Genomic DNA, 13,700 nt, shown 5'->3' with positions numbered 1-13,700 from the left:
CTCTTCTTTATTTTTCCTCTCTATTTGTAAATATTTGTGAATAAATTTATGACTGAAAATATAATAAATATTGGTGACCACATAATTTCATAACATTATAATCCAATCATTAATTTTATCCTTACAGGGGTAGAGGGGCATATGTCGTTAATTCATAGCTAGATTATGTTTATATTTGATCTCATTCTACTGCTTCCTCACATGTAAACTCTTTATGTGATTTTTAAAAAATTAAACATAATATGGTTTTTAAAAATAAAAAATACATTCCATGACTTTGTGCTCTCTCTATAACTAAAGGTAACATGAGTTTTGAAACTTATTTTCAATAATGTAATTATTTCTTTTTTCAATCTTTTTATTTTGCCTCAAATTACTTTTTTTTCTTTCTCAATTACCTCCTTGAGTTTTTTTAGATGTCATTTACATTCATATAATCAACTGTATATTTACACTGATAAAGCTGAGTTATTAGATTTTATACAACCAAAAATTTATGTTAATGGGATGATAGAACATCACAATGCAATTATATACCAGCATTGGTATAATATAATCATTTTTAAATGTCCTAGGTATCCCTCAGAATCTACCTACCTTGAAAACTTTTTCAATGAATGAACACTAATATTCCACTTTAATGTTAAAAATAATATAACTATTCTACTAGAACAAAATGTACAGTGAGGAACGATGGGTATGAATATAGTCAATGAACTTCTTTTGAGATGATAAAAATCACAGAAAAAATAACCACAACAGATATCTATGTACCTTTTAGTTTGCAAAACATTTCTGATTTCTCGGGGGGGGGGGAATTGCTTTCTGGGGCTATCTTTTCTTGTGACATGCTTTAGAAATCGTCCCTTCTGATGGCTTTTATCTTTTCTTTAAAGATTTCCATATTTGGAATCATACTTGCTGAAAACTTTAGCTTCCTAATAATTAGTGCTTACCTGAAAATTATATGAGATATGGGAAAATAATCATCATATACATCTGACTCTGGGCTACCTCCTATACCTCTAAAATACCTGGGGCTTCTCCACATTTCTAAGCAAGTTCTGTCAGCTTGCCACAGGAATATCTATTATGAACTGGGGAGAATTGACAAGAGCTGCCCTATCCTGGGCTTCAAATTGTTAGTGCCACAGGTTCATTGGTTCATTTCCTTTTACTACTGTGACCTCAAGATCATTTGACCTGAAACCCTAAGCTAAAAACCTCTATTTTAATGGAACATGGTTTATAGCCTGTACCCATTAAACAGAGAGGGTCAGGTATCTAAATAGGGATTGAACTAAGCAATATTTTGCATTCCTTTTAATAGAGATTCAAGAAAATTATTAATTATTAATAAAGATCCAAGATAATGAATAATAATAATAATAATAGATAACATTTACAACTGAAGAAACTGAGACAAGGAGAAAATAAATGACTTTTTCATGGTCACACAACTAACAAGTGTGTGAAGTTGGATTTGAACTCAGGATTTCCTGCATCTATGTCCAGTGTTCTATTCATTGTGCCACCTACTTTTGTTCATCCAAAAACTTTGGTTAATAGATGAAATATTGCTAGTCCTTCATTCACAGTTAAAATCTAGGTCTCAATCTTAATGACTAATAACTTTTATCCTCTACCTCATTATCTGGCTTAATCTTGCAAATTCTCACATCTTTTAATTCTACTGATCTAAAATTTCTTTGACTCTAAATCCTGACAAATACAGTACAAAGCTCTTATTCTAAAATTCAAGTCACTCCATAATCTGGTTCCAATTTACTTTTTTTATTTTTATTTTTTTAAACCCTTAACTTCTATGTATTGGCTCCTGTGGTAAGGGTGGGCAATGGGGATCAAGTGACTTGCCCAGGGTCACACAGCTGGGAAGTGTCTGAGGCTAGATTTGAACCTAGTACCTCCCGTCTCTAGGCCTGACTCTCAATCCACTGAGCTACCCAGCTGCCCCTCCAATTTACTTTTGCAGCATTATCCTCATGTGGTTTGGTCAAATAAAGTTAGGTAAGGTTGACATATTGCAAGAGTTTGCATTATGCTTTATATTTATTATCTAATTTGATACTACCATCCTGTGAGACAGGTGGTCTTGTTATTCCCAGTTTTTAGATGGTGAAACTAAGTAGTTAGGTGTTTCATCCATTGTCTCACTGCTACTAAGTATGTGGGCTGGGATATGAACTATGGTCTTCCAGATCACCAAGATTAGTACTCTAGGTGGCACAGTAGATAAAGCACTAAGCTTATTATCAGGAAGACCTAAGTTCAAATCCAGTCTTAAGACTTCAAGAGTCCGAAATTATAACCTTTCCCCCAGTTTCTTTAATTCTAAAATGGGGATAATAACAGCACCTATCTTTCAGAGTTGCTGTGATAATCAAATGAGATATTTGAAAATGACTTAACACAATGACTAGCATAGAGAAGGTGCTATATGAATGCTTAATTTCTTCTATTATTATTATTCACATTTTCATGAATGTGCCCTAAATTTTCCTGCTTTTCAGGTTTCTTCAGTTCCTTCTCATCTCTTGGGGTTTACCCTCAAGCCCTCTCCCCATTTTTCTTTCATTAGTCTTTCCCCCAGTAAAATATTAGTTCTTTCAGAACGGTGACTGAGTTGGAAGCTTTTATCCATATCCTCAGAGCTGATCTAATATATAGTAAGTGCTTAATAAATGCTCTATTACAATGCCTTGCTTGTGGCTCACAGAGTTTCATTAGATTGTAAACTCCTTGAGATCAGGTACTATCTTTTGCCTATTTATATTCCCAGATATTAGCACAGTAACTAGCACACAATATTTATTTAACAAATGTTTATTGACTAACTAATATGGAATGGTGGAGAGTACCCAGGTTTAATTCCTTACCCTGACACTTTCTACCAGTATGTTCTTGGAGAAATTATGGAACCTCTCAGGGCTTTGGTTTGCTTATTTCCTTTGCTATAGTATTAAGGCTTGCTAGGATTCAAGCACGACATAATTCAAAGTCAGGAGAACTGAGTGTTAACAGTCTTGGTCTTGTCACTACCTAGCTATATGACATTTAACTTGGCAAGTCATTTAGATTCTCTTTTTGACATATTCTTTCTCTATAACATAATCTCTAAGATGCCTTCTTTACCTACAATTTTGACTAATTTAAAAAATATTTTCTAAGAAATTAAAAAGAAAATAAAATGCTCTATTTAGAAAGGGTCACTTCATAGTGAGTACTATGATTTTTATTTTATATTTTCACCAGATATTTAAAGCAAAAGATGTTTCTTAGGTTTCAGTAGTAGTGACAGTCTTTTCATAGAAATTTAATGGAGCTTGGAGCATTCATGTCTTAAGGCTATATGGAAAAATAAGAGAGATACATACTAATAATTTCCCACCTTGTCTTTGATTTTAAAAGAAGCATTATCTCTCAGAAATTGAATAGAGGGGCAACTTCATAGCTCAGTGGATTGAGAATCGGACCTAGAGACGAGAGGTCCTAGGTTCAAATCTGGCCTCAGACACTTCCCAGCTGTGTGACCCTGGGCAAGTCACTTGACCCCCATTGCCCACCCTTATCACTCTTCCACCTACGAGCCAATACATAGAAGTTAAGGGTTTTTTTTATTTTTTTTTAAAAAGGAATTGAATAGATCATAAAGGCATCTGGTCCAATCTGTATTTGAAGAAGAAACCTTTTATAAAATTCCTCTTATCATAATTTCCTTTCCTTCAATCTTTCCCCTTTCCTCATTCTTCTTAAATCTGTTCTTCATCCTTATAACAATATCCAGTTTCTCTAACATACACTGCTCTCTAAGACCATCACCTCTGTGCTGGTTTTGCTATAATGCTTTCTCAGTTTTGATTCTACAGTTAACCAACTCAGCTGCACTGCCTTTCACTAAATATTTTGCCCTATTGACAATTATTGCCTCAAACCTGTATAACTTCCTCCATTTCCTTCTTCCTTTATACATATTGCTTAATATTATTGGAAGAATCCATAAAGTTCAAATGACAGAATATACTAAATATTATTTTTACTAAATCACAAATGGGCTCTCACTATCAAAGCAATTCTTTTTCTCTTCTCTTATTGTGCTATTTTATGGGTCAGCTGTCCCAAACTTTTTCTTCTCTGAAGGGAAAATGTGGTATGAAAAACTTAAGAACTTTTAATATTTGTCACTATTCATTTAAAATTTATTATAGTAAAGTATATGATATTGACATAAACCTAACATCTGGAAAACTATTTTCATAGGAACTTTTTAAGATATGAAATTCTTTCCTTAATTATTTTATGACCTCAGGTTTATCAAATGCTGGTTATTTAGTGCCAGTCTTCCTAGTTTTTCCTTATCTAATGTATATTACTGATCTATTTTTAATCATTATGCTTTAGTTTTAATTATTAGTGATTTATACTATAATAAGAGGTCAGCATTGTTTATACTTTTTCATTCCTATGTTTTTATGGTTATTTCCCTTGAGATGCATGATCTTTTGTTCTCAATGAAATCTGTTATTTGGTCTAGCTTCATTTTAAGAATTCCCGTGGTAATTTGAAAGCTATAGCACTAAATCTACAATTTAATTAAGGTGGTATTATCAATGATATCATCTGTTTGGTTTAGTCATGAACACTGACTATCACTAGTTATTTAAGTTATTTGTTTTTTTTTAATTTCTTTTTTTTAATTTTTTTTGTTTTTATATTTTTAAACCCTTAACTTCTGTGTATTAGTTCCTTGGTGGAAGAGTAGTAAGGGTAGGCAATGGGGGTCAAGTGACTTGCCCAAGGTCACACAGCTGGGAAGTGTCTGAGGCCAGATTTGAACCTAGGACCTCCTGTCTCTAGGCCTGGCTCTCAATCCACTGAGCTACCCAGCTGCCCCCCTTTTTTTTAAATTTCTTAATGGAACTTCTAGCAGTAAATCTATGATCCTATGAACTAAGGATAATTTAAGCATAAAAGTTATTACATCATCTTGTCACTATGAGACATTTTGTGGAATTAAGTGTATCAAAGGTCTTTTTAAACATCTTCTAAAATCCAAAATCCAAAAATCACTTACTTCAGTAAGTGAGAGAAATCATTACATATATAAATGTATGTGTTTTTTGTATTTTCTTACTCTGATCACCTCTATTCCTTGGTTGTTTAACTACTAGGCCATATACACACTTATCTACAGACATCTACATAAAGTTTCACTTTAAATACCTATCTTTTAAATGATTTAGAGGATATTATAATTTAAAAACTAGTGTGCTATATTAAACATTATTTGGTCTCCATGTTAGCTTCTATTTTGAAATATTATTTTTATAGCTATTAAAAGTTTTAGGGGATAAACTTTCCTAGATTTTATGAAAAAAATTCAGCAAATGTCATGAATATGAAGTCTCTTTAATCTGAAATCTAGAAATACACCCTATCTTAGGAATCTGTGTCATAGAATTCTCTCCCAATAAAAAATGTTACTCTAGGCCTATGTGATGTGAAAAGTAGAACAACTTTTATTGATAAATAGAACCATTTAATTGTTGACTTTATAAGGCAGCAAACTGTTTTGAAAGGCAAAAGGCCCCCAGATAGCCAACTAACTGTTATATGTTGATAGCAATACTCTACCTCATTACAGACTGTTCTGTTTAAAGTCTGTGAGAAACCCCAAACCTAGCAACCATAGAATAAGCAAATACCAATTTTATTAGCATAATAGAATGACATGAACCAAATGAATGAATCAAGTCTCAAAGGATCTTTCTTTTTGGATGAGATGTGTTTAGACAGAATAGCAAGTGCTATAATGATTTATTTATGTTGGAAATTGGGACATAAACTTAAAGTAGCAATGCTTAAACTAATCTCTAATTGCTAGACATGGCATTACTGTGTTTTAGAGGCAATTGAGTTGTGTTTATTCAAATGTCCACAATAAACCTCAAGACTATATTTGCATCTAAAGGAGAGAGAGTAAAAAAAAAAGCATAGTCTCAGTAAATCAAGTTAAAAATCACATTCTTGTAGACTTATAAAGCAAATATCCAAAGGGGGCATATTTCATCTTGATGCAAACCAGTTTGCATTCAGCAATGTGAAGGGAAAGAGTTAAACAATATCAGTGAAAAAAAGTTGAAACTCAGTTGACGTATACGCAAAGAAATGTGAAATCCCGTATAGAATAAAAATAGAGACAAAGAGATAGAGACAGAGACAGAGAGAAACAGAAAAATAGAGACCCAGAGAAAGACACACACACACACACACACACACACACACACACACACACACACACACACACTTGCGGTTTNACACACACACACACACACACACACACACACACACACACACACACACAGCGTTTTAGAGATAGAGAATATAGGCAACAGAAGGATGAGATAGGCCTTTCCAGAAATGAGTTTTCTGTGGGTGAATTTCTAACTTTTTTTTTTCTCCTTGGAACAAGAAGGGGCCAAGCTAAAACTCAGTCAAAATCAATTCAGCTTATTCACATATATAACTGTGATTGATTTGTCTGCATTGATTGTAATTAAATTTAACGCCTTTAAATGAAAAGAATTAGAAGAAAATATTTATATAGAAAAGATACATTGATTATGTTTTTTTGCTGTGACCTGAATAAATAGACTACTTGGAAATAAAGTAGGATGGATACAGAACCAAGAAGACAGAAGGGACTTAGGAGTAGTTGGACAAGATTCTTTAGGACACAAGTTCTTGTATTAACCAGCAGGACAATAAGCAGTGTCATTTTCTGTTTTGTTTTGGAACTGGAATGTGAGTTAAGAGACAGCAGATAAAGAAAGAAATACATAGAAGAATAGAGAAAATGGGGAGATGGGTAGCTTACAGGAATGCTCTGCTTGTTAGGATCCATAGGACCAATGTGGCTAGAGAAGACTAATGTTTGTGGAAATTTTCTCTCAGGAGATCTGATAAAAGAATGTGATAAACTATCTTTCTCTCTCATCCCTCCTTGCTGCTGAAGCAGGCAGACATTTTATACAAAGTATTCCTCCTTCTTAAAACGTTTTTACATTTTGTATTTCAGTTATCACAACAGTCAATTCAGTTATAAGGTCAATTGTAACTCTTATCGTTTAAATGATTCATTATGAGTGTCCCCAAAAGAGGGAGATAAAGGAATATAGGTCCAAAGCCCTTGTCTAAATAGCCAAGATACTATCTTCACTAACACCATCACTGACCCTGGATGTAGATTTTTTCCTACTTTTTGAAAGTCTGTGTGCATGCATGCACATGTGTCTGTGTTTGTGTTTGTGTCTGTGTGTGCGTATGGCTGTATGGATACACACACACACACACACACACACACACACACACATCCAAAGTTACTATTGTCATTATATTGTCCACCTTTTAGGTGATAAGTAATCCAATCATCATAACTCACTGGGGATTGTGGGTGGAGGTTAGACCACATCAGCCACATGGTCTTTCTTCATTCTCTTTGTTTAAAATAAAAATGAATTCTTGGTTACATTAAATTGGGGGGATTTATGATTCTGTCTACCAGAAAATTATTTTTTCTTGAGTTTATCACTTTTGTTTTCTAATATTTAATAGAGACACTCCCTGGAGAATGTCACTAACATAATTTTATCTTTAGAATAATAGAGAAAAACATAGATTAAAATCACTCTGACATGTATTTACTTTATATAATCTTACATATCAACATGAACATAATTACAGCAGTTAGGTGACAATTATAGAATGATAATAAAACATAAATTAAGTTCCTTGGAAACTTTAATACCGTGCCAAAATTTTAAAAAATGTTTTCCTACTAAGTTCACTATCATATGTCAAAACTGTTGATTTTCTGCTTCCGATGAAATGTTAACCAATAAGAACAGGTCTGAGTTTAATATGAATTTTTATCTTGATCTATATGTGCTTATCCATTTACCAAAAATCAGTCCAGGGCTAAGTAACATTGAGGCAATTATTTTAGTATATAGGGCTTTAAATGACATATTAATAGAAACCAGAGGTTTTAATATTTTAAAGTGAATTAAAATATCTTTATATGGAGTATTATTTAAAAGAATATTTAGTATCTGATTTTCTTTTAAATCAGACGTATCCCGTTTAAATTGCTGAGTGTCTTACATACTTTAAATCTGAATATTAAAAATTCTGGATAATTATGTTAATTTTATTTGAGTATAACAATGATATATGACTGTTAAGGAATACATTTACTTGAAAATAATAGCTAAACTTTATGAACAAAGGACTACTTTTCTAGGAACTCAAAAAAAGCTATGCCTTCTACATTTTCTAAATTCTATTGAAAAATAGAGGTTAAGAATTCAAGTCTGAAAATTAAGTATGTTTCCCTAGTTTGAAGGACTATCCAAAATTTACAAATCTTTTATACAAATTTCATCATCTAAAAATAATTTATGCTGTTTTTAGGAATCCACAATTCAATAAATATCAGAATTTTAAATTCATACAAATTCAGAACACTGAAGAAGTGTTTTTTGTTTTCTGATGTTCAGAGTAGCAAGTTACCTTTTTTGTATTTGAAATAATTGAATAGGTGCAAGGACTCATTTTTAAGTTATAAAACTGAATGTGTAAGATATAAGGCAAAAAATGAGAGATGAGAACAATTTGAATAAACAAAACTCTTATTGAAAAATGTGATTATGACATATTCAAAGCTACATGGACTTGAATATATTACAGATAAAATTATGCAACCCAAATAAAACAACTAACTAAAAAAGCTCTTTAATACACATATGTGTTCAATACATATGTAAATATATGTGTACATATTACATGCATGTCAATGTGTGTGCACGTTTAGTTATAAATATTTTTGTTATTAGCCCTATCTGCCAAGAACTGTAATAAAAGAATATATAAGCTCTATATAGTAGAATTAGAGAGGATTCAGATGTTTCTTGTGATGTGCAAAAAAGCTGGTTTTAAAATCTGGTTTGAGTAATAAATGTGAATAGTAGAAAATCCTCAGTATTTCTTTTTTTTTTTTTCAAATTTCAGCCAGCCATGGAAAGATAACTATTTCAGAAATATTAGCTTATTAAATGTATCATTTTTTTGCAGTGGATACAACAGGATATGAACTTTACTTCTTGTCATATTTGAACTCAAGATATTTTCATTAAATTTATTATTTTATCTTTCTTATCTTCTTATGTCTACTATAAAGAAATCATAAAACCTCAACTTTCACATTATAAAGAACACAGTGGATAGATACACAGTGGGCTTGAAATCTGGAGAACCTGAATTCAAATCTAACTCTAAGCAAGTATCTTAGCCTTTGTTTGCCTTCATTTCCCTATTTATAAAATGTAAATAATAGCATCTATACATCTCAGAGTCTTTGTGAGGAACAAATGAAATAATAATTGTAAAATGCTCAACAGTGCCTGGCACATAATAAGGTCTATATCAATTTAATCTATTATTATTTACCTTACTAGTTATTCTTTAAAGAATTGCTGTCTTTCATAAATGCTGAAAGAATATACCAAATTACATTACAATATGATATTAGCTGTTTTACTAAATATTAACTTCACTAACAAAAGTTTAATATTTTTATAGATTCTTTCCAAGTCTTTTTTTACATTTAAGTCTTTCACATATTATATTTAAAGACAATAATCATACCCCAAAGTTTTCACTTTTAAATATCAGACAAGCTAACTTTAATATTGCATAAGTTATATATTTCATAAATAGTGGGGTACATATGCTTACCTTACCTTGAATGAATTCTAGATAATCAATAACTCTATCCTGTAGCAGGATATACTTCTCTAGATATAGTTTGAACATTGCAGAAAACAGTGGATTTCTCAGTGCAAACTACATTAATATAATTCTATTTATCAGCAATAGCACAGTCTCCTATCACTGATTATGGAAATAATCTTTTATATGAACTTCTGAAGAGAGGACTTTTCTGAAGATTTGTATTCATGCTTATTAAGTCAGTTAACCTCTATATTCCTAGTTTTCTTATCTTTAAAATAAGAATAACAACTACTTCATAGGGTTGTTGTGAGAAACAAATTTAATAACACAAAATATAAGTTTTAAAAAAGAAATTAGAACCAAATGTTAGCTATTAGTATTAATATCAAACCTGTTTCTAAGAAGCTGTTCTAAAAAATCTATTATGTATATATCTTAGTAAATTTTATGTTATTAGTTTTGACCTATTCTTACATAAACACAGACATACACACATGAAGACATGTTGTCTTCAATATTTGATGAGATTATCTCCTACATTTCCTAGAGTCTATTAAGTGATCAGGGATAGGTACTTGGAAATGGAGTCAGGAACAGCTGAGTTTAATTCTGGTTGTATACATATACTAGCTTTGTAGACATATACTAGTTTTTTGTGTCTGGGAATGTCATTTAACCGGTCTGCCACAGTTTCCTCATGCATAAAAAATGGATAATAATGCCTATTTTCTAGGTATGGTTGCAAAAATAAAATGAGATAATCCTTATGAAGTGCCTTGCAAAATTTAGAACAAATGCTTTGGGTTTTTTAAATACTTTATAAATACTAGCTACGATATGATGATGATGATGATGATATCATTATTCCTGGCACTGAATAAAATGATGAATGATGTTATCAAGAACAAAATTTTTCTATGTCACCTGAAAACTTCCTCTATCTTGACAATGTTAATGAATCATCAATCTATTGATATATTCTTTGAGTCTTGAATAACAACTATATTCATATTTATTCCATATTTATCAGTCTTATGCAAAAGGATGTAATGAGATATTTTGTCAACTACCTTGCTTTAGTTAATATACAATCTGGCTATGAAATTTCTCTAATCTATTCATCTTATTTTTCTATCAGAAGAGGAAATGCAATTAATTTGGCAATGATGAATTTAGTAATCTTTACTTACTTTTCCAAGTATGGATAAAAATTCTTTTTTGCACAAGTGTTTAGAATGGGACTCCACACCTGTAATTTCATTCATACAGGAGACTAACTCCCTGCAAGAAAACTACAAATGTAACTGGTAATGTGCTCTGGAACTTGAGAGTTTTAGACAGTTGCTTTCAGGTACTGAAAGGTATCCCACAAAGTGCTAGTTTATTTCAAAAGCAGGATATAAACCCAGGTCTTCCTGATTATAAGGTCAATAGGATGCCTCTTACCAGGTTCATAGTACTTCATAAATCCTATCTCCTAGAATGTTAGAATGAGAAAGACCCTAGATAACCCAGTCAACCCACTGTTTTATAAATTTGGCACCCAAGTTTTGAAAAACCCAAGAGATGTGCTTTGAACATACAGCATGAAAAGAGAAGAGTTCATACTTGAATTTAACCAATCTTTTACTAGTTAATATATTAATAATCATCATTATTTATTTGTTGCTTTATTTATTGAAATAAGCATAACTAATATACAATGGATATGTCTCACTTAATAGATAATTAATAGATAATAGATAATAAAATAATTGTTTATATAGCACTTCTAATATTCACTGCAGAGATAACACTGGAAAATGGAGGATGGATACTTGTTTAAGACTTAAATGAGACAGCAGAGGGGAAAAAGTCTGCTTAGTAGGAAATGGCATACGGTGGTAGTGAACTGATCAAGCATGAGAAGCTTCAGCTGCTAAACGAAGCATAATTCATTAATTAGAATTCTTACAAGAGCATACATGAATAAGAATTCCAGGTAACTGTCAGTATGACCTCAAATAGAAGATAAGACAGACAATCAATTGTTTGAAGAAAATGATACATAGAAAGTATAGATAGCAGACCTAGCAATATTGTATTAATTTACTATATAGTCTAATTGTAGAGATCTCTTTATTTAAAGTACGTTGTAGCAGATAGATATAGAGATGATATGTATATATCAATATAATCATTGCACCATGAAGATATTTGTATAATCAAAAAGCAAAAAAATTCTTGATAAATTTAAGATTAACCTTAAGGAAAATGAAATTTCAAAGTTAGTTTCTTATATTTGGTTTTGTGGTATATGAAATTTTCTTTATGCATTATTTCTATTTTAATTGTTTTTAATCCTCACCTCCATTTATATTATACTCTATCATGTAATTATCAAGTGAAGATCATCCTAGATAGCTGGAGGCTAAGTTAGTAAAGCACTTGCTCTGTAGATATGAAAATCATGTGTCTGTCCTCAGAAGACCATCCTATATAAGTCTGGAAAGATTCATCTTCAGGATTTTCAGTAGGCAACAGAGTTTTGGTCATGGCCACTCAAGAAACTCTAATGATACATGGCAACATTATAATCTGCATGGTAGAGGGGAGATCCACACCAATGAAATCATAGTTGATACAGTATTTCAAAGTGAACTAGCCTTTTTAAAGGAACACAATGACATTGTAAAAAGTTAGATTTTGTTTTTGCAGTATAGGCAGGGATGTGCTAGAAGTAGCTTCTGTAGCTTGTGAGAATTAATTATTAAATTTTAAATGAGAACATTTACACCAAGGAAACTGGCAAACAGAATCAGGGCTTGATTTATTGTTTTATTTATTTATCAGTAAAAAATAGAGCAAATATTAATAGTGACTTAAGTATGTGTTATGCATACAATTTTTTAGAAAGTTGCTAGTTAAGCATTTACCAGCACATCTCTGAATATAAAGCAGTATTGCTAAAAATGTAATTAGTATATAATTATTTTTAAATCATAAATCAGGTTACTAACATAAAGAATAAAAACACACATAGGTAATGCATCTATGTTCACCAAATACAGTTCTGTTTTTAAGAGGGCTTACAGAAGACTGTCTAGTAAAAGACTGTCTAGTAGAAGTTAACCATGCAGAATGAAAGTGGAAACTCACCTTTAACTTTGTTCTTGGAAGCAGCCGCTGATACCAAGCAAAAGTATGCACAAGGAGAAGAGAACAAAGAAATATTAGACAGAGGTTAAGTTAAAACACAGAATACAGGGAAAGTTATAGGTATGATTTTAAGCCTTAAAAAAAACTACATTAATATTACATGCATCGCTAATGAATTTCAAAGGCATATGATTTATAGTAAGGACAGAGTAGACAATTTTCATTAGTACATTAAATGTTAGCATATGTAAAAAGTCCTTGAATGTGAAGGCCTGCAATGCTATGAATGAATTCATATTTCCATTGAGTTATATAAGCATCATGAGGCAAACGTGTGCTGTACCTCAATTGTCTCTACATTATTCATTTTCTTATTTCAATTTAATAAGTACTTTTGAAATAGGATTAAAATAAAAATCAAACCCGAGTACAGGTTTTTTGCTACACTGAAAATGAGCTGTAGAAAGAAATGGCATGGAAAGAAATGGGCCTTAAGTTTATTTTTTTGTTTTTGTTTTTGTTTTTGATAGTTGAGCTCTTCCATTTTATTTCACAAACGGATATAAGCATTTATAAAAATACAGCCCATCAGTGTCAAAAACATATAGGAGCCACAATAAACTACACAGGAAGATCTTTGTGGGTACATATGGATTCCACATAATAATATATTATATGTTCTATTGTATTTATTTTATTAAGTATTTCCCAATCATATTTTAATCTGGTTTGGTACACAACTGGGAGTATTA

The 13,700-nt window shown here is 31.4% G+C and overlaps 1 protein-coding gene across 1 annotated transcript in view; it reads right to left on the bottom strand.

The window, feature by feature from the left end:
• Positions 1 to 13,009, bottom strand: part of CADM2 (cell adhesion molecule 2) — a gene marked incomplete at its 5' end in the record, with an annotated part of 414,789 nt that extends 401,780 nt beyond the window's left edge. The window contains one exon of the mRNA XM_044669250.1: positions 12,949 to 13,009. Within this exon, the coding sequence (XP_044525185.1) occupies positions 12,949 to 13,009 (61 nt within the window). The remainder of the gene's footprint in view (positions 1 to 12,948) is intronic.
• Between the last annotated feature and the right edge of the window lie 691 nt (positions 13,010 to 13,700).

The sequence above is a fragment of the Gracilinanus agilis genome, chromosome 3 (genome assembly GCF_016433145.1).
Source record: "Gracilinanus agilis isolate LMUSP501 chromosome 3, AgileGrace, whole genome shotgun sequence".
In the NCBI taxonomy this organism is placed as follows: Eukaryota; Metazoa; Chordata; class Mammalia; order Didelphimorphia; family Didelphidae; genus Gracilinanus; species Gracilinanus agilis.
This window is presented reverse-complemented; position numbering and strand designations above follow the sequence as displayed.